General features: G+C 37.7%; 2 protein-coding genes across 5 annotated transcripts in view; one reads left to right on the top strand and one right to left on the bottom strand.

The window, feature by feature from the left end:
• The window catches only part of LOC116591803, a 229,437-nt gene that overhangs the window by 197,660 nt on the left and 5,504 nt on the right, over positions 1–26,273 (top strand). The gene's annotated exons all lie outside the window — the stretch shown is intronic.
• Positions 7,607–8,716, bottom strand: LOC116591802 (ubiquitin domain-containing protein UBFD1-like). The gene is given in 2 exon segments (XM_032345068.1): positions 7,607–8,000; positions 8,002–8,716. Coding segments are annotated over 2 exon segments (819 nt in total). The 5' UTR covers positions 8,709–8,716; the 3' UTR covers positions 7,607–7,888.

The following is a 26,273-nucleotide window of genomic DNA, read 5'->3' as shown; positions in this document are numbered from 1 at the left end:
CTCTTAGAATGACAGCTTTGCCCCTGTGTTCACCAGCCTATCCTCACATCTTAGAACAGGTCATAGATAGGTAGGTATTCAGGAAATATCATTAATTAAAATAAAGAATGAACTTAATTACCTCTAGACATCTAATTAAGACTTTGAGGGAAAGAAGATTTTGGAAGATTTTTAGCAAGCGAGGATCAGTAAATGGAAATTGTGGGGTATCTGTCATCGCTGCTACAAAATGTATAGTATATCGTTGATACAATTTCATTTAATAACATCATCTTTTGCTTTATGTTAGTTAAAATTCCTTTATAACCTTTTCAGGATTATTTGCAAATATATTTCTCTATGTCATATATTTCTTTTCAGTTCGTATAAGTCTTTCAGTGGCAAACTCCCCTCTGACAGTGGTTTTCAGGTCTGTACCCCCGAGGGTAAAAGTAGAACCATCATATACATTGGTGTGTGGGCGCTGCAGAGAGCCTGGGAGCCTTCCTCCCTTGTTTAAACCAAGGGACTAAGTTTGGAATTTGGGTGATTATAATCGATGCATTTCAATGCTAAAGATACTTCTAAACCAGGGTGGGAACCTCTGGACCCTTGGCACTTGGGGCCAGATGCTTCTGTTACGGGAGTCTGTCTCTGGTGAGGACGTCCTCAGTTTCCCTTGGCCTCTGCTCGGTGGGTGTTCGTAGCATTACTCCCCAGCTGAAACCGTACATGACTCCAGATACCGCCAAATGGCCTCTTGGGGACAAAATTGAAGCCTACTGTTTGAAACCGCCCTCTCTTTTTCTTTTATATTCTTTACCTTGGGAAATTACTATGCAAAAAAATCAAGTTGATGGCTGATTTGGGGGTGGGGGGCAGTGAGGAATGTAGCAGATTTTTAAAAAGCTATTATAAAGAAAGATTCTTCATCTTACATCATTACTAAGTTATAAGACTCTATTTTCAACTTAGTATGCCTCTGTAGTTCCACGGTAAGCTTTGCGTTAGAAACCCTAAAATATTCTGAGGGAATTTGTTCTTTCAGTGTTTCTATATTTTTCGCCTGCTCCCATCACCATGGAGCTAAACGCTTTGAGAGACATGTTAGGTTAAAAACAGTAATGACAGAAGAGGAAAAAAATGTATTTCTTCTGCTTCATTTTTCCTTCTCTCCAGTTCTTCTTTACCCCTCAGTCAACCGAATGGGGTCTTTAATGTGAATTTTGCTAAATTGGGCATCAAGATAGGAAAGGTGGGTTTTTCAGAGTGTGTTTCTCTCCCCCTTGGAAAATGCTCACATCAGAATTTGAGCAGATCTATGAATTGATGATATTCTAAGACAAGACAAAGCGTACCAGAACCATGTAGGGAAGGAGCCTTTTTCCTTGGCCTGCACCCATTTTAGAGATTTATGTATGACACAGGACACATTGAATTGCTAGGACTCTTCTTCATCATCCAGAATTTTTTTAACATATGGAAAGCAAATATCAAAATGTGTGTATGCTTGTCTTTAGTGCAGAGCTGACTGATTCTTTGAATGAATGCTGTTCTTATCAGCTTTCTTAAATTGAGAACTTAGCCCAGGATTGCCTATGAAGCATTTCAGTACTCCGAGATTCTCTATTAGTTGAAGAGTTTGAGTTTCTAGTCTCCTTCCTTTGGAGTGGAGATGTTGCAGCTTGTTGGGTGTCGCGTGCTGTAATCAGTCATTTCCGGTCCACAGAGAGCAAAAGGTGGCACCCATCCGCATTTGTGTTTTTCAGGTTAGGGTTTTTATTTGAAGTCATGCCCTCAACCAGTTATATACTTTGAGCCTTGACCTATCTGAGTGGAACATTCTGCTCAGTACTTTCACATGTACCAAGGATTAATAGCAAATGGGGAAAAATTCTTTTTCCCTAGTATTTACAGACAGTGGTATCTTCTGTGAGTTTCTAGGAACATGCACTGATACATTGTTTCTGTTCATCAAAGGTGATTTGGAGAGTGTTTCTGTTTAAACACTGTATTTTTCACTTTCTAAACAAATTAATGTCTTTTAATATCAATTAGTAATCCAGTGGTGGTTTAACTGTGCTGAAACCTTCCAACGTTAATTTCAGGATGCCACGATGCCTCATTTCTTTCTAAACAACATTAGTGCTTCCTTTTGCATGAATGAAGACATGGTATTGAATTTAAGAGTGGATGACTCTTAAACTATGGAATTTAAACATCAGACTTAAAAATAACTGCAAAGATTAAAAAAATAGGAAGTTGAAAAACTTGTATCTGGTTTTGTGCTATGGGCTAGTGAGAGAAGAAGGTCTTTTTCTATATTATGAAGTCCTTTGCTTCTTATCAGTTACCCCAGGATGAAACCCAAGGAGACATTCCTCGCATTCTTGAGTAAAACTCCACCCCCCTCCCTTCTGTATGAATTGCTGGTTTGAGCTGCTCTTTGTTCATTTGTATATTGATCAGAACAAAGATAACAATTCACAAATTACAACATCCTCTGATTTTATTTTTAAAAAATATTTTTGGCAAGTTTTTGGATGTTTTCTTTCTTGTTAACTTGCCAGCAGTATCCAGACAGCCCTGCTTTTTACAGATTGAGTATAAACATGCATTTAGAAAAGTTACTCTCTTCTTACCTTTATAGTGTTGCTACTCTGTTTGCAAGTATATATAGACACACCCACCCACATACATGTAGATTTACACATGTATGTATATGTGTTATGTGTGTTTCTTCATCTATGTGAATGTTTTTCCTTTGGCTTTCAGTTTAAGCAGCAGATACCTACTATGTGCCCAGTGCGGTGCCCAGTGCTGGAAGTGTAACGAGCTGGTAGAGACCCTGTCTTCTTTAGAGACTGTAGAAAACCTCGATACAATGTAACATGCGTACGGAAGGTTAATAATCACTATTAACATTACCAACCCTGAAATCCTGCTTCTTGTTGTAGTCTCCCCATCTGCACCCTTGCTGTTAATCAGGCGTTTTCCCTTTTTCCATTGTTGAGATATTACTTAAATTTAAACGTAATATTCTGTTGTGTTCTCTCATGTAGTTAAACACTTAAACATAATTGTAATGAGTAAACAGTATTGTGTTTGTGGACATAACATGATTTCTTTAGTTTGGGGACATTTAGGATGCTTAGAGTTCTTTCATTTTTTTTTAATTATTGTATTTTATTATATTGTATTTTCATCATGCTAAGTGTACTCTTTAGTTCCCATTCCCTATTTCTCCCTCCCCCTCACCCACCTCCCCTCTGGTAACCACCAGTTTGTTCTCTATAGTTAAGTGTCTGTTTCTTGGTTTGTCTCTCTCTCTCTCTCTCCTTTTTTTTCCTTTGCTTGTTTTATTTCTTAAATTCCACATGAGTGAGATCATATGATGTTTGTCTTTTTCTGACTGACTTATTTCATTCAGGATTTTCCTCTCTAGCTTCGTCCATGTTGTTGCCAATGGTAAGAATTCATTCTTTTTTTTTTAATGGCGGATATTCCATTGTGAGTATGAGAGTGTGTGTGTGTGTGTGTGTGTGTGTGTGTGTGTTGGACATTTGGGCTGCTTCCATAGTTTGGCTATTGTAAATAATGCTGTAATAAACACAGAGGTGCATGTAAGCCTTTCAATTAGTGTTTTTTTATTTTTTGGCGAAGCATTCAGTATTGTGATTACGGATTGTAAGGTAGCTCCATTTTTAATTTTTTGAGGACGCTCCATACTGCTTTCCATTGTGGCTGCACCAGTTTGCTTGTCCGCCAGTGGTGCACGAAGGTTCCTTTTTCTCCACATCCTTGGCCACACTTGTTTCTTGTGTTTTTGATGTTGGGCATTCTGACAGGTAGGAGGTTATATCTCATTGTGGTTTTGATCTGCATTTCCCTGATGATCAGTGATGTTGGGCATCTTTTTGTGTGTCTTTTGGTCATCTGTATGTCTTCTGCCAACTTTTTTAAAAAGATTTTTTTTTTTTTTTAATTTGAGAGAGAGAGCACATGTCAGGAGAGGGAGAGAGAGAATCTCAAGCAGACTCCCTATGGAGCATGAAGCCCAATGCAGGGCTCAGTCTCATGACCCTGAGGTCATGACCTGAGCCACAATCAAGAATCAAAGGTTCAACTGAATGAGCCACCCAGGTGCACCCAGTATTCATTTTAAAATTGGATTATTTGTTTTTTGGGTATTGAGTTGTATCAGTTCTTTATATATTTTGGATACTAACCTTTTATTGGATATGTCATTTGAAAATAACCTTTCCCATTTAGTAGGTTGCCTTTTAGTTTTATTGATTGTTTCCTATTTTATTTTAAGGTAGTCTCAGTAGTTTATTTTTGCTTTTATTTCCCTGCCTCCAGAGACTTTTCTAGAAAAAGGTTGCTGTGCCCCATGTCGGAGATTACTGCCTGTCCTTTCTTCAAGGATTTTATGGTTTCAGGTCTCACATTTAGGTCTTTAATCCATTTTGAGTTTGCTTTTATGTATAGTATAAAAAAGTGGTCTAGTTTCATTCTTTTGCATGTTGCTGTCCAGACAGTTTTCCCAACACCATTTGTGGAAGAGACTTTTCCCATTTGATATTCATTTCTCCTTTGTCAAAGATTAATTGAACATATATAATTGTGAGTTTATTTGTGGATTTTCTGTTGTATTCTATTGATATGTGTGTCTGTTTTTATGCTAGTACCGTACTGTTTAAAATACTAAATTTAACTTGAAATCTGATATTGTGATACTCCCAGTTTTTCTTTTTTAAGATTGCTTTGGCTGTTTGAGGGCTTTTGGGGTTCCATATAATTCTTTTCTATTGTAAATAATGCTGTCATGAACCTATTCTCCATAAGATTGTGTCTTTTGGATTATTTCCTTAAGAAATTTTCAGGAATAAAATAGCTGGGTATATAAAAATTATGTAAACATTTTATAAAGGCTCTTGGTACATATTTCAAAGTTTTTTTTTTTTTTTTTCCTTAAACTAGTTTTCACTCCTCCCTGTAGCTAGGGAGCACATTTTATTGGTGGGGGGGCAATCCCTGCCTCAACCTCTTTATTTGTATTTATTCCTGAAGAGAAATATTTTTAAATGCTTATTAGCCAATTATTTATTTTCTTCTCCTTTGTTAATTGCCTGTTACAACTTTTCCCAGTTTTCTTTTGGAGTCTTAGTACCTCATCTTGATTTATAGGGACTCTTCATAGATGTTCAGTATCTAAACCTGTATTGAACTTGCTAGTTTTCGGTTTGCCTTTTAATACACAGATGTCTTCAAGTTTTGTGTAACCAAATATATCGGCCTTTTTTTTTTTCTGATTTTCTTCATTACTTTTATACATAGGATATCTTTCTCCATTATATATCACTTCCCCCTGCCATTTTATTATAGTTTTACTTAAGTTCTTTACAGTCACTGATTTCATAAGCAAGGAGGTCTGCTGTTCGTGAATCAGCAGGACCTTGCTGCCAATGAAGGCTACTGTGGGTTGTGTCTCTGTGCTTCTCTGCTTAGTGGGACCACTGAAGCTACTTGTTACCTTCTGGCTTGGGCTCTCAATCCAGGAGTGCCTGTTTAATTCATATGACTATGGTTCTGTTAAACTTGGGCCCTCGTGGATGTACTTTATAGAATACAAAGAATGAAAATGAACAAAGTAAAGTAAAATTAAACTAAAGCCTTGATCGACTCCTACTTGAGTTCGTACTTGTTTTAAGAGGCCCAGCAATGAAACTTGGCTCCTGTCAGGTGTAACTGATAGAAAGAAACCTACCTTACTTTTCCATGTGGGAATACTGTAACATTAGGCGTGAGTTGACTGCCAGATAGAATGTAAATATTATTTCTGGCTGTTTTATGATGAAAACTACTGATTTTTAGGTTTGTATAAGTTCAGTTTTTAAGAAATAAGTAACTCATCTTTGCAAGGGCACAGACCGAAAAAATAGGGGGAAAGCATACTTTTGCTTGCGTGTCCAGAATGTACCAAGCCTTGCACTAGATACTCACTGTTCTTATGACTGTAGAGAGAGCCTTGCTTTTCTAAGGATGAATCTGGTTTTTACCTTCTCTGATTTTCTGGATACATTAGGAGCAGTAAGTAGGTTGTTAGGAGACAGTAGGGAACTGGACGTGAGGAGAGTGCCCGCCGGTTTGAAGGTAGACTTCCGTTCTGAGAGAAGGCATGTCAGGAGCCTCAGAGAACCACTTCCCGGGCTTCCATTTAACTGACCGTGGTCAGCGGTGGTGTGGAAGGCTGGGCAGAGCTGGTGGGTGCTGTGGAACTGGCATCCACACATATCGGTGATTTGCTCGTGACGCTTTAGTTTATGAACCTCAATAATCTAAGTCACCTGCTTTATTTTCTGAAGCATTTTAAATGTATGCAAGCTAGCAGCAGATGCCAACATTTTCATTTTCTGCTCAAACCTAACTGTAACTTCACTTTTTGTAGAGGAAAGCAAAGCAAGATAAAAAAGTATTAATAGTTTTCGTTAATGTGCACTGTTCATGGACTTTTGTTTCCAGTGACATTGGACTCCCCCGTGAATAATTATATACCAGGAAACCAGGATTGTGTTAGAACATTATGGAAGATTATGGTGCCATTGTCTAGGACAGTAATAATCTTAGATAGCCGCATGAAATGTCATAACCTTTTAATTTATCTGACAGATTAATGTAGAGCAATCATTTGGTAACTGTAATCATTTGATTACAATCAACTTGATTTTTTTTTTTAATCAAAGAATTTGGACCTCATTCCTGACTCTCACTAGAATACTTTGAGCCTGATTCACCTTTATAGACAATATGAAGTTTTCCACATTTTTTTCATACCATATGTAAAATTTAATTTTGGGGATTTCCAAAAGCAGGTTTTCTAACTTGAAAAATAAGAAGCCAACTCCCATTTAAAGTAGGAAAGAATTATGTAAATTTATTTTTTATGTGAAGATTCATACCAATTTCTGGAGCAAGCTTTGATGTGGAGTACTTTTCTTGGCTAATCATTAAAATACAGGCTGAAAGAAAGGGACTTCCTTATTAACACCCCAATTTTATACTTCACGTGTATGATTTTTCATATATTTTCTAGTGGTCTCTACTGTAGGAGCTAAATTTAAAGAACTGTCTTAAAGATCCTATTATTATCTTCTATTTATTCATTTGTTTCTTCATTTCTTTATTCTACCTACTACCTCTTGTTTAAATACCTTTGATCAAAATAGCTCTTGGTAAAAATTAAATGGCAAGTATTTATAAATAGAAATCACCTTTATGCAGATTAATTTCTTGTATCAGGAGTGTGATTTGCTTCAAGTATTAGAAATGACTGTAGTGGTTTAAGCAAAGGCAAGTTAATTTCTCAATAAAGCCAACACTTCAGGTCTGGGGTACATGCTCAGGGATGCCATGAAGGACCCCGGATTTTTTGTTTTTTTTAAAGATTTTATTTATTTATTTGACAGAGAGAGATCATGAGTAGGCAGAGAGGCAGGCAGAGAGAGAGAAGAGGAAGCAGGCTCCCTGCTGAGCAGAGAGCCTGATGTGGGACTTGATCCCAGGACCCTGAGATCATGACCTGAGCCAAAGGCAGAGTCTTTTTTTTTTTTTTTTTTTTTTTTTGCTCGAACTCAGATTTATTGATTTCCACGGTATGGACTTGAAAAATGGTATGAAGCTGACTGCCAGAAAAGGGAACCGGTGATTTTAAGTTAAAATTAAGCTAATGGTGAAAGTACATCACCTCTGGCTTCAGTCACCACATCACCTTAGAGTGGATATAGGGTTTTTGTTTGTTTGTTTTTGAACAAAGTCCCAGAACTCTGAAATCCAGGGATGCTGCAGGCCTCTCCCAGCAATGTCCTTCACTTTGGGTCAGTCTCCTGGGCCAGAGGTGAAAGTGCTTTCAAAAATACTGCCACTTCCCCAGCACAGTGTCTTTGATTGCATCCACATATTGAGTTGGGACCCAGTACACCCAGTAGTAAGAGGCTTCCGTGGGGCCCAACTGAAACGCCTTTAGTGCCAATCCACAGCTGGTCTTGTTCCAGCTTGAAGGTGAGTCTCACTTTGCCTCCGGACTTGTTGTACATGCCGGATAAGGGTACCGTTGGCAGGTGCTCCTGGGCACCCTTAACAGATGGCATCACATCTTCGGGCTTTCCTTTATCCAACACTTTCCTGTGTTGCTTCTGCCTGCAGAGCGGCTCCTTCTTGTTTTCTTCGGCCTTTGCACCCTGCTGGGCAGCATCTTTGGGTGTGTTTACGGCTAAAACATCATTTATCGTGGAGCCAACTACCATGATCTTGGCTCCGCTGGTCACTTTTATTTCTCTCAACGTCTTATCCTCAGGAACGAGTCCCTTATACATGACTTTCTGCATGGCAGGGGGGAGACCTGTAATCGAGTGAATCTTCTGTTTTAGCTCGGAGCCTGTGCTATCCAGGGGGAATTTCACGTCGTGCTTAGTCTTATTCCAGATGATCTTCAGGTCCACCAGCTCCCTGCCTGCGCCGCCGCCCGCATCCTCGCCGTTGCTGACCGAGGCCTGGGCCGCAGGGTCCCCAGGGGGCTGGGCCGGGGCCGGCTGCAGGCTACCTCGCGCCGCGCAGGAGTCCTCCGCTGCCGCCCCCGCCGCGGCTTCGGCCTCCACGCAGTTCAGGGGCCGCGCGGAGACCTCGGTCGCCACCGTCTCGGCCTCCGTGTCCATGCCAGGTTCCTCCATGCCTGCAAGGGGGTTAGCGGGTGGGCGCTCGCCGCAGGTTGGGCCTGAGACTGAACCCTGCTCGGGCGAGGCCGGGCCTCCGCTTCCGAGCCAGGCTACTCCCCACCGGACCCGGCCGCATCCCCCCCGGGGGCCCGCTTCACCTGGGCCCCAAAAGGCAGAGTCTTAACCCTCTGAGCCACCCAGGCGCCCCGAAGGACCCTGGATTTTGTCCTTCATTCCATTCATGTCCTTTCTCAGGCTGGCTTTGGTTAATGTAAGATGCCCATTGCTCTTCTTGGCTCCTTGTACTTCCAGGAAGAAGAAGGTGTGTTGGCAAAGGGCATGCTAGCCAAATCTGTTACATGGCTGCAGACATCTGCTTACTTCTCATTGGACAGACTGGATTAGGTAGTTACCCCTAGAGCGGTCATTGGTCAGGGGGCCCCAGAGTCCATGATTGATTTAAAGAATTCCTGCTTTTTCCCTTGGGGCTGGGATAGATGATGTGCACCAAGGCTGCCTGAACAAACTGAGAATTTATCATTAGGGAAGAATGGGGAGGGATAAATTTGAGGTCGGTGATGGACAGGGTCTGCCATACCTGCTGGCTTGAGTACAATATGTACTAGATAAGTTTAGAAACCTTGTGCATTTTCAATTCCCTGAACCCCCTGATTTCTGGGAATAAATTATAGATATTTTTTCAGAATTTCAATTTAGATATTCTTATCTAGTCACAGCCTGTCATTTTCATGGATGACTCAGGTATTAGGGCAGCAAATACTGTGTTTTAGACTCTTCCCTAATATTATGATGAAAAAAATGGGACTTTAGGATAATACTCTAAAATTGGATTTTGAAATCTGTTTGAGGAATTTGTACTTTTTAAAAGTTCTCTTTAGTAGTTTGCCTACAGGATTAATTTTGTCATATTTGTGATTAAAACCTGAAGGTGATTCATTTTCAAAATATATAGACAACAGTCCATATATATATATACACACACACACATACACATACTAATTCACATTCTGCTTTTTAAGTTTAACATTATATCATGTTTCACTTGTAGTATTATGTCATTTAAAAAATCTTTTGGTGTCTTAATTTATGTAACTATATTCCAATTATATGTTAAATTTACTTTCATTTTTTGCTATTAGTAATGCTTTCATTTACATCTTTATTTGTATAGGTTGATTTTTAATGTTATGGATTATTTTCTTTAAGAATTCCTGCCCTTTGAAGCATTTGGCTAATTGCATCCTGATAGCATTGTAACTAAGGAATTAGTTTGAATTTTGTTTATTTTTGTTTGTTACAGTAGTAAAGTGAAATATTATCTTTCAAACTATTTTCTTGTGAATAGGCTCTTCTTCTTTTTTCAATTTATTTTTCTAAATAACAAAATAACATTTTTTACATTGTAAAATTACATATTTTCACTTCAGAACATGTGTTACCCAAGTGCTGTCATCTCGCAAACAACACTAATACTTTCTGAACAATTTGTGTAAAGCTGTTTATGTGAGTGATTATGTATTTTATTCATAGTATATATACTAGTCATTTGTTTTGATCTGTGTGCCTGATAATGTGAGGCCCCAGGAATACTATGGTCATTATAACAATTATCACATCCATGATATAAAAAATGGTACATTTGTCTCATTTTTTCCCACTATTTGTGTCATTTCGTTTTAGGTCATAGTAAATCATCCAATTTCCAATAGTAACTTATGGGTCTTTTTGCTATTTAAAATAAATACCTTTTCCAAAAATAGAAGCCATTCCTACAGAATTCTTATATAGAATTTTATTAAATTATTTTGTATCTACTAAGTGATCTTATACTTTTGTTCTTGTCTTAGTAATTTATGTGACATGCCAACAGATACAATAATATTGCCTTAAATTTCATTTGTGTTGATAGTGTATGTAAAGTTTTCACTACAGTGCTTGGTGAATAGTAATTTTTCAATAAATAAAATGCAAGAGTTTAGTTTTCTCTAATACCTTGAGTGTTGAAATTGGAACGCTGTTTAACTTAGAATTAATTAGACAACCTGCCAGCTTTTATTTTACTCTATGTTTTGTATTTTACATGTATTTTTTCCTATGCATATAGAATATATAATTCATGATCTCTTAGTTAAGAAGTTAAAATTTCTTCAAGTTGGAAAGAATTTCCCGTTATTTCTGTATCTCATATTTAGGAAGCATTTTATTGATAATTTTTTGTTTCTTCTTTTTTGGCTTTCTTTTGCTATTCTAATTCTTTATACTGTTCTAATGGTCTTTTTTTGGTATTCTAATGCTTTATACTGTTATGTTTTAAAAGGAAAACACCTGTGTCCTTGCTTATTCATTTTCAGATGTTTAAAAATATCCACTGGTTTATGTATATATATTCTAATCTCAATTTGCTTCTCTTTTATTTTTACTTACATGATTTCTAGGGGGATATAAAGATTTTATTATTTTTATCAAAGAATCTTGTTTGAGACATAATTTATTTTATCCTTGTGTGTTTATGTTTATAGCTTATTTAATTTTACCTTTTTTTCTTGTTTTTCTTTACATTTTCCTGTATTTTGGGGGAAGGTTATGTTGAATTTTCAGTTTATCATTTGTATTAAAAGTTATAAATTTATCTCTATGATTTTGACTTAATCCAATAGGTTAGAAATTTCACTTTTCAAGTTTTAGGAATTTTTAAGAGTTTTTTTATTTTTTAAAAAAATTTTTAGAAGTGGGGGCAGTGTATGAGAGTGCAAGCAGAGGGAGGGGCAGAGGGAGAGGGAGAGAGAATCTTAAGGAGACTCCACTTCCAGTGCAGAGCCCAGTGAGGTCGGTTTCATCTCTACCCTGGAGATCATGACCTGAGCTAAAATCATGACCTGAGATACTTACCTGACTGGGCCACCCAGGTACCCCTTAATTTTCAGGAATTCTAAACAATGTCTTCTTATGTTTCAGTTTGTTCTTATATATAGTTATTACTTTGTTTTTATTGGGCATGCCTAAAAATTAAACTTTAATCCAAGTATATTGACTCCATTTTTAAAAATAATCACAATTTTAGGTTTTTTAAATACTTACTATTAGCTCAGTTTATATATACATACCATAGACAGTGAACTGACTAGAAAGGTAATTCTATTTTTAGGACATAGAAGGGAGGACAACTTGGTTTCATGAATTTTGTCCTTCCTTGTCTCTTGTCATTACTGTGCACGCTGGATCTGTGTGACACTGACTGCCTCGCTCCCTTTCCTCTTGCTCTTGGCAGAAATGTCCATGCCTCGCTTTGTGTCTTCCCGACCTTCTTTAGAACTGAGATTCCTGGCATTCATTCTCTCTTCCCCTGCTTTGTTCTTCATACTGCTTTGCAGCATGTCAAAAAAAAATATATTATTATTTATTTTTTGTCTGTCTCTCTCCCTAGACTGTAACTCCAAAGAAGGCAAAGAATTTTGTCACTTTCATTCAGTGCTGTAACCTGGGTGCCAAGAATAATAACCTGCTATAGAGTAGACACACAGTAAATATTTGTCTAATTAATAACTGAATGTGATTATTTTCACTTGATTTCTCCTTTTATGTTTCAGTTTTTTCCTTGATTTCTGTTTATGACTTGACATAAAATGTCATATTTTATTACAGATCTTTCTTTTATCATAGCACCAGCTTGATGTTTTTATTTTAAACTTGATATCCAATAATTTGGCTTCCTTTGTTGTTTTTTTTAATCCAGTTTTGTAAAATATCACCTTTAAAATTTTCTGTCCTCTTCAGGCTTACGCATTTTGAAAACATGTTGGGAAGTTTTTTTTTATTTTCTTTTATTACAAATTGGGCTCTTTTCTATAAGTTGAAGTAATTTGTTTTCATTTTCCTATTTATATGACTCAGTTATTTAAAATCTGAGAACCTGTATGGTAGTTTAAAAGCTTTGACCCCTCAGGAACTATAATCAATTCCTTTTGATATTTGGACCATGATTTGTTTCATTTTATACCTTCATGTGACTTGGAGCATAATCTCTGGACCAAACCATTTCTCATGATCTATTTATGTATTATATCCATGTTCTTAATCCATCATGATCACTGTGTATACCTCACAGTGCAGTATGGTTTGATCGATTTCTCACTGCTCAAGCGGCGCCTGTTCCTTTTTTACTGAACTACTGTGTCCAGGCTTTGCATCCCAGCTCCCTCCTGTTTTATCTTCAGGAGAAGCTCACTCTTCTCTCCATGAAGCCTTCCCTCTTACAGACTTCTCCTGTGCCTTCATACGGCACTCTGTGTCTTCTAATGCAGCATGCCTTCCATGGTCCCTGATGTGCACTCAGTGCTGAATAAATATTGCTCTCTGTATTTTTTATAGTATTATTTGTTTATTATTTATACTGTATCCTGTTCCCAAACAGGATGTAAGGGAGCAGGATGGCTGGGCTCCCTGTATTTTTTTTCTTTTTCCTCCTTGATGCTCTTTTGTTCTGTAACTTACAAGGTAGTTGTGCCTTTCTGTTTTCTTCTCCAGACCCACTTTTCTTTGGCTTCATGTGAATAAATGATATACTTTTATGAGCTGTTTTTCTTTTTTTTTTTTCCAAATATATGGAGGTCTGCTCTGTTCCAACATGTACTCCACTTAGAAATATGAGCAGTATTTCTTTCCCTTCCTTGTTGTTCTCGGTTAAAAAAAATTTTTTTTTTTTTAAAGAAATCTCTACACCCAATGTTGGGCTTGAACTCATGACCCTGAGATCAAGAGTCAAGTACTCTACCAGAGTCATGTGCTCTACCAACTGAGACAGCCAAGAGCCCAAGAGCTTTTTACCAGTACTTTTCCATACCCTGGTTCCTGACTTAAAAGTACCTTTCTGTCATTTCCTTTCATCCTCTGAATCATGCCCTTCCATTCCTTTCTGTAGAGAAAGTACTTAGATTTCACATTATCAGATTGGTAAAAATTAAAAGCTGTTGGAGAGAATGTGGAGAAATGGGCCCTCTGTTTAAGAACATTAGTGATTTTCAATTTGTTTATATTTTCTCCTTTGAAGTTTCTATTTGGAAATTATCACTTTCATTCTAGTGTATTTCATGTTCATATATACCCTAATGTCTCTCATTCACTTTATTTATCTGACAATTTTCCCTTCATGTTATTGTCCAATTTTTGTTTTACTTGTACCACACAACTTTTTCAGTTGGGTCAGGGTTTCATTTTTGTCAGTTTTCTAATTAAGTCACTAGGTCTTGAATACCTAGTCTTAAAGGATACTTTTTTTTTTTTCATTTTATTTATTTATTTGACAGAGATCACAAGTAGGCAGAGAGGCAGGGAGAGAGAGAGGAAGGGAAGCAGGCTCTCAGAGAGCCTGATGTAGGGCTCGATCCCAGGACCCCAGGATCATGACCAGAGCCGAAGGCAGAGGCTTTAACCTACTGAGCCACCCAGGCGCCCCAAAGGAGACTTTTTTGAATTCATTTCCTGTATGTGCTCTCAGTAAGATCCTGAATTTGATTTTGGGAAGGAGGTGGGTAGCCCTGACTCGTGGTTTCATTGAAGGTTAGATCTTCCGTTGATTTTATAATCAAGTCCAAACTACTAGTATTTCAAAAATGCCTTTGAAAGTATAATCCATTTTTTTTCTCTGCCAAAATCATACCAAAAGTAATGTAAGAATGCAATCTAAATTGTACTCCTTGCCATATACTTTAGTGAAAATAATAGGCCTAATGGAGTAGTGGCCGTTTGTTAGCTGGCAAATCCTTTACCATTGCACAAATACCCACGTGTGGTAAGATTTATTCCTTCTTTAAATATTCCGGCATATTTTCATGACTTTCTTGCTGATTACTCATTAGTTTTAGTAAAATTATGGGGTCTATGTTATTTTCTTAAATATTCCAAAGTAATTGTGTTTTTTTAAAAAACTACTTTATAGCAAATATTTATAAAGAAGAAAATCCTTCCTTCCAAAAAGCCAACTATTTCAACTATTCAACTGCACCATCTCTTGCATTTCCCTTGTATTTAAAGTCCTTGTGTTTTTGCATATATAAATATATGTTTACAAAGTAGAATATTTTTTGTCTGTCTCTCTCCCTAGACTGTAACTCCAAAGAAGGCAAAGAATTTTGGCTCAATGGGTTAAGCTTCTTCATTTGGTTCAGGTCATGGTCTCGGGGTCCTGGGATTGAGCCCTACATTGGGCTCTCTGCTCGGCAGGGAGCCTGCTTCCCCCCCACCCCACCCCTGCCTGCCTCTCTGCCTGCTTTTGATCTCTGTCTATCAAATAAATAAATAAATAAAATATTAAAAAAAAAGCAACAAAGTAGAATATAGCATATCTTTTTTACTCAATGTTGTATCTTGAATTTAAGACATTTTAACTACTAGCTAACTCTATAAGACAACAAAAAGGAAAAAAATTTCAATTTGTAAAAAATTAAAGAGAACCATTAAATTTTTAATAATAATAAGAGTTTAATAAGATTCCTGGGTAAAATAAATTAAAAGTAAGCAGCTTTTCAGTGTACAGCAACACTGTATTAAAAATATAATTATATGAATGATCCCAGTCTGAATAAGAAAATACTATAATGTACCCGATAATAAATATAACAAATGATAAGCAGGGACTCCTGGGTGGCTCAGTCAGTTAAGCACCTGCCTTTGGCTCAGGTCATGATCCCAGGGTCTTGGGATCGAGCCCCGTGTCAGGCTCCTTGCTCAGTGGGAAGCCTGTTTCCCCACCTGCCTTTCCCTCTGCTTGTACTTGCTCACTCTCTCTGAGAAATAAATAAATAAAATCTTAAAAAAAATGATAAGCAATGACCATTGGATGAAAAGATCTTAAAGACGATCTAAATAAATAGAAGCTATATATGTTATTGAAAGGGAAGACTCAATATTACAAATAATTTAATATTTTCTAAGTTAACTTACAAATTCAGTGCAGTTTGAAAACAAAACAAACTGAGAGTTTGCCATGAAACTTGACAAGAATGATACTTAAATTAATTGAAGGGGAGAACTGATGGGGTCAGCAGTGTTTATTATTATTTTATCGTATTTGAATTGGTTTGGCATTGGCAGTTAGAAAAACAGTGGCCATTCTTTCATTGTTTGTTATAGCAAAAAATTGGAAACAAGATAGATTTCACTCAGTAAAATCTAGCATATACAAAGAATGGAAAACATACAAGTTATTATAAAGGCTCTATATCTTCCTGTATCAACATGAATAAATCTTTTTTTTTTTTAAGATTTTATTTATTTGACAGAGATCACAAGTAGGCAGAGAGGCAGGGGGAGGGGGAGGGGAGCAGGCTCCCTGCTGAGCAGAGAGCCTGATGCAGGGCTCAATACCAGGACCCTGGGATCATGACCTGAGCTGAAAGCAGAGGCTCAACCCACTGAGCCACCCAGGCACCCCCAAATACATCTTTAAAAACAGTCTTTGTGTGAAAAAAAGTTGTAAAAGGATGGATTCCAAATAATACCATCTCTATAGATTTCATAAATACACAAAATACTTATGGGAGAAGTGCAGAGCATCTTTGGGAGAAAAGTTTCTTCAGAGAAGCTAAGATTGGAGTGGAACTGATATTTTAGCTGTACTTGTAATGTTTTATTTCTTTGTAATCTGAAGCAAATTTGGCAGAATACTGACATTTATTAAATCTACATGATGGATAATAGGTATCTCTATGTTTTTGCATGTTTCAAATATTTCATCATTGAACGTTTTTAGTTTAGAATAAATAGCATCACAGTTCCCAGTTAAACATGTCACATTGAACATACGCCACAGTTATTTCCTTCCCCTCCTTAAACCCTATGACTTATTAAAGAGCTATAAAAAGCATAAATATTCAAAGACAAATAAGAGAAAAATAGGAGCAAATTAGAATTAGAGGGATAAATGTTTATACCTAATTTAATGATGTGGACAGAGCTGAGAGTGAATGCCTTTATAGAGAGGTTCTAGGGAATTATTAATATTTATTAATTAATTAATATTAATAATTGTACAACCCCAGAATTGGAGGACCCAGGTTGCTTGGAAGATTGGAGAGTTGGGACCAATTGTAGATAGATACTGGGGTCCCTTCCCTAACCTGGTGTAATCATAAAGCCTCCAGAAAGCAGGAGGAATTATTTGAAATATTTTTCGCTGAGCTTGGTTCTTGGAATGCTGAACACTAGGTGGGAAATGTAACCATTCTTCTCTAGAGAACCTGTGAATGACTAAAGTGACCTATATACACCTGGCATGTGTGGATTTCCCCAGTATAAAGAGAAAACCCTCTGTTTGAGTTAAACTGGAGGAGTTTATGGAAATAATATTTAATGACTTGCAGAATCACTAGGAAGGCTGTAGAACTGGGTTTGGAAAATGGGTGAGAGCAAGGGAGGCCAAGGGGCTAAGAGGATACTCAGTCACACAGAAAGCCACCGTGGTGTTACCCCGAACACTGATGTCCAGCCTTGTGTTGCCAGCATGGGCATTTTACTGAGGGCACCACCATGCGCTGTAGGCGCTACTGCTACCACCACTTCCCATGTAAATTGATTCACTAACCCCTTGCTCTCTCCAGATACTACTTTTCAGTTCAGAGTTAAAGATGTGCATATGTCATTGGCCAAGGGGCAGGTTATATGTCTACATCTTATCTGTAAGAATGTCTGCTTGAGTGACACTGTGACATTTGTAACTTCTATTGTGGAAGGTAGATTCTCTGTATAAGGCAAGGAGTTGCCCTGGATATAGGAAGAGAGCTCCAAGACTAAACAGGTACTAGACAGTTATAATTATATTTTTCCCTGTGTTCAGTTTCCACAACTAAAACAACTGGGAACCTAACCAGTCCCCTGTAGGAAAGTTTGTGTAGTAGTCAACAAGCCCTGCTTCTACATAGAGCTTCTATCTTTTTAATGCCTGAATGTTAAATATAAAAGGATAGCTAATGACAGCAGACGTATGACCAAAAGCCTTCCAAATGAGAAAGACAGAGATCACAACAAACAGAAGAAAAGTATATGTGGGGAAAATACAGATACTGAATATGAAGAAGGAGCTTTAAAAATTAGTTTAACATTAGAGGGGATGAGAAAGAGTATTGCAGTTATGAAATAAAAATATAATTTTTTTTTAACAATCATTGAAATTAAAACAATCATAGAAAACAAAAGTTTTTCCAGAATTGAATCCAAGAGTCAACTGAAACATTTAATAGTATGGTTGGGAAATGAAGGTAAAAAATTTCTCCCTGGTACTGGAAAGAAAAAGAAATGGGTGGTGGGAGAGAAGAGATAAGCTTATCTCCTTATTCAGGAGATCCAATACCTAATAAATAGAACTTTCAAAATGAAAGAGAAAAGGAAGGAAGAAAATTATTAAAAAAAAAAATGAAGTAAGAAAGAAAATTTTACTTAAGTGAAAGAGATATGTTTTTAAAAGGCTTACTGGGTGTCTAATACAAGGATTATAAAAAGACTCACAGAAAGGCTACTCCAGTATTTTAAAAGACCTTAAAAACATCCTGAAAAACAAACAAATGAACATGTAATGTATAAAAGAATAGGAATCAGACTATCACTGGACTTTTCAGTCCAACAGTGGATGCTAGAGGATAATGAAATAATACCTTTAAAATTCCAATGGTAAATGTTTTCCAACCCAGAGTTCTATACCCAACTGAATTGTCATTTTAAAGCCAGACCTGCCAAGTCTCAAAGCTTGTACATATGTACTTCTTCGTAGGCATTTGCTGAATGAAAGTAATGGTTATCAAACTGAGGGAGTTAAGAATGAGGAACATGTGAGGTCTTCAAAGCATGGGACCCATCAGAGGAGAGAGGAGAAGGAACTGTCAAGATGATAATGATGGGATGCTTCTGAGAATGCCATTACAATAGACCTAGTGATCAGCCAGGTCAAATGGGAGTGTAAGGATGGAAAGCTCTAGGAGAGAGGATTCCAGGAGACAGAAATGGAATTGATAGGGCACGTGTTGTTTTTAACCATCTGGGAAACAGTAATAAAAACTTTTTTTTTTTTCTCCTCTTCTTGAGTTCAGGGAAAATTAAGGGTACACGTATAGAAACTAGAGGAACATGGGGAAAATGGGGAAAAATGAAACAATTATTAACTCCAGGAAAAATAATGGAAGCAATTAAGCAAATATAGCCATAATAATACAAATCCTGCTATATGTGTAGCTATAATATATGCACATAGCATAGGGCAAGGGAAGAAAGGAGATACTTATTGATGTATGCTTATTTCTCATTTTCCACAATAAAACTTCAAAAGATAATATCTAAGATAAGTCGAGAAATAGCAGTATGAACATGTTAGTGAGGAATATGAAAATACTGGAGAGAACAGTGGTGTGAATGAAAGGGGTAGCTCCTGCCAGTGGAGAAGATGGGGTAAAGCACTCCGGTTTTGTTCTGTTTTTTTATATGTTGTAGTACTATTTGCCTTTAACTACTCTATGCAGTACTTTGTTAAAAATGTAAATGCAAAACTAAATAGCATAGCAGTGAGTATCTTTGTACAAAGTTTTCCTTCTAGTGATTGTAAAATCACTTCTCAGTGTGTGTTGTCCCACTTGTGTTTAAATGTGGATGACATTTATCATTAAACTTCTGTAGGAACAAAGTATCCAAAGCTAAATAAGGCATAATCCCTCACCTCATGGCCCACTTGTGGCTTAGTTGGTGGTGTATCAGAAGACCTTGAAATATTGGAATATTTTGTATGATTGTCCTTTGAGAACCAAGGATGTGGTGTGAGTGTTAGAGACTTGAATAGAAAGAGTGGATGCTTAGAGCTCACAAGGAACGGAAAGTCTGACACAGATTCCAGGTCCTGCCGGAGAAATAAAGATCAGAAAGAGCTGGCCAGAGTGTGAAGAGGAGTCTTGGGGCTCAGTGAAGGAAAATCCCTCTGCCCTTGGACAACTATACATTTCCAAATGTTGAAAGAGAGATTACAGAGCCCAACAATGTGAATATTTTCTGGTTTACTGGGGTTTGTTTTTGTTGTTGTTGTTGTTTGTTTTTTAATTTTTGGTTTCCCCTGAAAGGGTTTTACCAGTTTTTATGACCTCTGTCAACATAAGGATGTCTGTTTTAACTGTGCACCATTAACCGTGAGTCCTGGCATTCTTAGAATTTTTTCCTAATGGGTATAAAATAATGTAACATTATTTTGATTTGAATGTCTTTGATGCTTATTATACCTATGATTTTTATAATACTAGTTAGGCCTTTTCTTCCACTTGTGTTCTATTAAAAAAATTTTTTTCCAACTTCTTTTACCTGCAATTTTGTCAAAAAAAAATTCAGAATCAATTGTTTTGTCAGAAAACTTCAAACTGAGAATTCCTCATTTTTATTGCCAGCAGAGCTGGTGTTAGAAGGTAATGATGCATAGTAGAGTGATAATTTCTTTAAACTAGAGAATCCCTGTCTTGATTCTGAATCACCATATGTTACATGCAGTACTCTCAAGGGATGTTGTGTAAAGGTAACGTGGCAGCATGGCAGGGGCTGGGGTCTGGTGTGGCCAACTTCCTAGGAGGGACTACAGCCAGATGCAGTCTTTTTTTTTTTTTTTAATATTTTATTTATTTATTTGACAGAGAGATCAAAAGTAGGCAGAGAGGCAGTCAGAAATAGAGGGGGAAGCAGGCTCTCCGCCGAGCAGAGAGCCCAATGTGGGGCTCGATCCCATGACCCTGAGATCACGACCTGAGCCGAAGGCAGAGGCCCAACCCACTGAGCCACCCAGGCACCCCCAGATGCAGTCCTGAGGAGTAAGAGTTGGACAGGAGAAAGAGGGGTAGGTAGGAACAAGCCGTGAGAATGAGGGAAGAGAATTGTGTGAGCTCGTATCCCAGCACAGGTTGCCACTTGGTTTCTCCTGAAGGCTCATTCATGGTACATTCAAGAAATTGTAGCTGGATCTCTTTCCCCTTGGCTGAGCTGAAGATTCGGAGAGTAGAGAGCCAAGGCTGCCTATTAGAGGGATCTGTCGTGCATTTGGGAGATTGTTGTTTTGCCTTGAAAGTGGTGGGAAGTTATTGTGAGGTTTTAAGCAGGAGAGTGTACGTGTTGTGCTTGCATGCACTTTGTAAACACTCAGTACTGAACAGGCAGAGTGCTGAAATTTTAAAGCATGAGTGCTAATGCAGGCACACAAGATGACGCCTGAAGATCCAGCTTTCCATTCCAGCTAAGGGGATTCATTTCACTTTGTCACAAAAATGAAAAGCATGGCCAGGAAACAGAAGACTTCCTGCCTCAAGGTCTTGTCTTTGAACACTTGGTTAGTTTGCATTTTAGTTAGTATTTTTTTTTTCTAGTTTGTAAATGGAAGTTTAAATGATAAAGTTAATAAATTAGTGGGCAATGTGGAATCTAAAAATAAACCCAAAAAACAAAAGCCAAGCTCATGGATACAGAGGACAGATTGGTGGTTGCCTGAGGTTGGGGAGAATGGGATGAAATGGGTCAAGGTGATCAACAGGTACCAATTTCCAGTTATAAAATGAGTAAGTCATGGTAGTCTAAGGTACAGCTTGGTGACTGTAGTTAATAATATGGTATTGCGTATTTGAAAGGAGCTAGGAGAACAGAACTTGAAAGTTCTCATCAGAAGAAAAAACTTTGTAACCATGTATGCTGATGGATGTTAACTGAACTTACAGATAACATGCAGTTATCATTTTGTAATATATACAAATACTGAATCATTGAGTTGTACACCTGAAACTAACATAATGTTATATCAGTTATACCTCAATTTTTTATTTATTTATTTTTAAAAAAATTTTTTAATTTATTTATTTTCTGTATAACAGTATTCATTATTTTTTCACCACACCCAGTGCTTCATGCAATCCGTGCCCTCTATAATACCTCAATTTTTAAAAAATAACAAATTTGTCAGTAAATCTCATTTAGAATTCAGGGATTTTTAAGTTTGGAGGAATCAATAAAAATAATTTTATTTGAGGGTTATATAGAAATGTGCATGAATATTTGTGTATGTGCATAATTAGTAAAGAAAAAAAACCTGGGGGAATGTGGTGTGCATTGGTTTAAAAAAGTTATTTCATTCGCTCTTCTCTTTAATTGCTGTTGACAAGTTGTCAGAAACATTTGTAGAGGGCTCCTGTTGTCAGCACCAGGATATACATGGATTTTAGGTCAGCTTGGCAAGGGGAGGTCTGCTGCCTCTCTTGGAAGCAGGTAGATTCTTTTGTTGTTCACCTTCTGCCCCTCTGCTGTGGTTTTCTGTTCCGTACTCAGTTGAGTCTCCTCGGAAGTGAGCTGTCCCATGTCCTGGATCCTTCCTCTCTTCTGCCCTTATCTTTCGATGCCTGTCTTACTGTGGGTGCCCAACCACACCATGTCTGCGAGAGTACACAAACTATCATGAGTGGCCACCCTTGAAGTTGGTATTGGGGTGTCCTGAAGGAGAAGGTGTATTTTTCACTTTTTCTGCACTATTTCCATTTTGTTGGTTTTTTTTTTTTGGAAACAAAAAGCATATAATTTGTTCACTTAAAAAACAGCATTGCAAAAGGGGGCAGCAATGGGAAGACTTGTATGGGAGAAAAATCACATAAGCATAAAAGATGATTATCCTGACCGTCATGCATTTGATGGTGGTTGTTTGTAATTTCTCGTTTCTATTGTCCTCCTCACCTGTGCTGTACTAACCAGCCCTCCTTTTCCTGTGAATGTGTTTATTTACTTTGCTAGGATTTTAAAGAGCTGATTCTATTGTGCATTAGTTTGCCTTTTGGTGATTTCACTGTGACGGTGCCTTGTCCAGTTCTAACAGATGCACTTCTGGTCTCTCTTTTAAAAGATTTGCTCATTTATGTGGCTGTTTTTCAAGCCCTTTTATGGTAACTGGATAGAAAGGAAGAAGGTCAAATCGCTGTTATTTTTCATTTACTTTTGTTGTGAAGGTTCCTAAAGAGAGAAAAATGAAGCCAAAATCGATATTAAATTTTAGTTAAGTGGGCTTTTTTTTTCCTTGACCTGTCCTCCTCAACACGGATATTTATGAGATAACCATAAGTACATTTTAGATTACATGATAAATTCTGTTAACTTATCTGTTAATTTCTAGTCCATTTTAACTGAGATCAAGTGATTTTTGTTTCTTAATCATATGATTTCAAGGATATTGAGCTTAGATGCTTTTGGGATTTAAAAAAAAAAAAGCCCTCAGAAACCTAAACATCTCATCAAGGAGAGACATTTTTAGGAGGGAGGGTGTTCTAGGGCCAGCAGCTTGGGTGTGGAGTCAGACCCCTAGAGCCGTGACCCGGTTGGGGAGGCAGGGTCTTCACGCATGAACTTTGTGGATCACACCGCCGAGCAGTTGCTATGGGGAGTAAACAAGGTTGTGCACAAAGGATGCTCAAACTGTGGTTCAAACTGATGGCGACAGATTGTAGAGGAGTGTGTTCTGGAAGAACATCAGGGCATAACTGATGGGATAGGAGTCTGGGCTTGAGGAAATCTGGCTTCGTTCGTGGGCTTGCCCCCTGTTTGCCTTCGGTGAATTTACAGTTTCTGACCCCGAGAGACCACGTGTAGAAGATGAAGGGTTTGGACAAGGTCTTTCTTATAACTCACAGTTTTAAATGCTGAACATAAGGTCAGAGAGGGATATCCTGGATCTGAATCAGTCATCTCCTAGATCTTTATGCCACAATTTTTCCTGAATTCTAGGCCTAAATCACACAATAACAGGGTAGTGATTGAGGAGGAAGGTTCCCAACAGACAAGTGAGTTGACCACCTCGCATTTTAAGGAAGTTAATTATCAATAGTTTTCTCCCACTAAATGTATTTCTGCTAGATATAGAGATTCATATCGGAGTTAGACTTCAGAAGTAATAACTGAGGCTGTAAAGGGAGACCTTTTTTCTTTTACAATATATTTTTGAAGTAGTTTTCTGCCATCAGTTTTCTGCCAGTCCAATAATTATGGAGAGCAAGCCCGCCGGGTGTGAGTACTTTGTGTCATACACAATCTACTTACCTCCCTGAAAATGGAGATAACCTCACATGGTGCTCATGAGGAGTGAAGGCATAAACACCTGTTGGAGAGTGAAGTGGATGGGAATCCTGACACTGTGAAGCCCTGCAGGGAGAGCTTCTGGTCAGAAATAAGGGCAGGAGGAAACAGACAAATGAACCATCTGCAATCTACGGAAATGTTAAAACAGGGTGGGGTGATTTTCATTTTTCTTTCTTTCTTTCTTTTTAAGCTTTTATTTATTTATTTATTTTAGAGAGAGGGTGCATGAGCAGGGGGAGGGGCAGAGGGAGAGAGAGAGTCTGAAGCGGACTCCAGGTGAAAGCAGAGCCTGATGCAGGGCTCGATCTCATGACCCTGAGATCATGACCTGAGCCCAAACCAGGAGTTGGCCTCTCAACCGAGTGAGTCACCTAGACGCCCACTTTAAATTTTTCTTTTAAGTCTTGGTCCTTGGGTGGTATTTTAAAATCTGCGAAGTGAAATGTGGTTACTGTTGATATTAATCATGATTAACAATTATTTGGATATTAGAGTTATTATTTGGATATTAGGATATTAGAGTAGAAATAACTATGTTTATTCATTATTCTCACTGATGCTACTTTCTGCTCTTTTTCTAAGCTGAATTTACATGTGCTTTTTCGAGTGCACTTTCTTAAATTCTTTTGGACTATAAATACTCAGTTGAGAACCACGTTATGTTTATTAAAGCCACTGGTGATACTCTATCTGACTGAACCCTCTGGATTCCCCTACTCCTCTCGTCTGTTCCAAGTACATTCGAGGGACCTGAGGATGGAAATGTTCCCTCTGTGTCTCCTCCTGGGAGGGTGACTAGCATAGGGCAGAGCACCATCTGGTGCCCCCGAGTCTGTGCTTGCAGCCTGACAAGCTGTCTTCGTGATGTGGATTCTCTGCTGCGGTTCCTCGTGTGTAGGTCAAAGGCGGATTTCACAGCGTATCTAATTTAAATCTGACTTAATACAGTTTAGATGTCTTTTCCTTCTGTCCCCAGAGGAGAAGGTCAATATTATTGGGCTCTTCTCTCCAGGTTGCAAACAGTTTCAGTTTCTTGAGCCATCGATATCTCATAGCAGAGTCACATGGTGACAGTCTTTACACCAAGGCTGAATCTCTGGGCAAGGAAGGCTGTGAGGACGGAAGGGGAGATGCCTGCAGATGTGGGGAAAGGAGATGCACCCCCCCGGGAAGGGGGTGAGTGATGGCGGCCCAGCCTCACCTGGTTTTCCACGTCACCACCACCTGGTGAGGGGCTGAAAGGTAGGCCAGCTGGGCAGGAGGGAGCTTTTATATCAGTATTAAATTTAAAGATGTCATCTGTAAATGAGGAAGTATAGGCAGTTGTGTTCATTATCTGTATTAAGTAATTAATCAGATCTGTCAATACTGCTGATCTCACAGTCTTGAATACTCTACACGTCACGTAGCCCTCTTTGATTTAATTTAAATCTGACAGTTTAGTGCAGTATCATCTCCTATGAAGGACATCAGATCTTTTGAATTTTGAGTTGTTTGGTGATTTGAATGGTTGGAGTTTTAACACAGTGCAGTATCTTATAATTAGTATTCAGATGTGTGTTCATTGTACTATATTCCCAGGGTTTTGTTTTTTTCTTTTTTTGTAACAGAATGATTATTTCTTTCTGTTTCTAAGAATCACTTCTGAAAAATTATAAAATGATTATTTTTCTCTTAAGTTTTTTCTTCTGATTATTAAAGTTACACATGCTCATTTTAGAAAATAGAATGACTACAAAAAAAGGGGGGGAGATATAAAGAAAAGAAAAAAGCCCAGAAGTTATTCTTAATCCAATTATCTAAAGACAAGCATTTTAAAATCCTTTGGGGAACTCCCTTTGGCATGTTTATATATCTATATGTAGCTTTTTAAAAAAACAGCTATATTTATAGTGTATATACAATTTTGTTTCTATCCTAGATTATTCTAAAATTGGGCATTCTTGTCCCCAGTTGTGTTCAACAGGATGCACAGTATAAAAATGTTCTGTTTTTTAAAAAGTGAATCCATGGTCATATCCATTAAGAAACCTTAGTTTAAATAAACTAGGTTTGGTTTTGTTTTGTTTTTCTCATGGAGTCTTTAATCTACTAAAAGTTACTATCATGTCCTAAGGGAGTTGATATATACTGTGTTCCTGCCTTATTTAATTATGAGACCCTTTTATGTGGATTAATAACTTGCAGAATTTGAGGCAGAATTTGGGAAAAACTGATAAGGATTTCCCCCTGCATATGAGACATTTGTTGGTTCTTCCCTGGCATCCATTTATCACGTTCCTCTTTCTCTAGATCATATTTGGTATTAAGTGGTTTAGTACCAAGTCCTGTTTGATAGTCAGCTGTGTAGCAGTAGATCACAGTGTACAGTATTGTTGAATACAATTTTTATGAATTTTAAGTGAATATTAATATACAAATTATTACATCAAAAACACACACTTGTTT

The sequence above is a fragment of the Mustela erminea genome, chromosome 5 (genome assembly GCF_009829155.1).
Source record: "Mustela erminea isolate mMusErm1 chromosome 5, mMusErm1.Pri, whole genome shotgun sequence".
NCBI lineage: Eukaryota > Metazoa > Chordata > Mammalia > Carnivora > Mustelidae > Mustela > Mustela erminea.
This window is presented reverse-complemented; position numbering and strand designations above follow the sequence as displayed.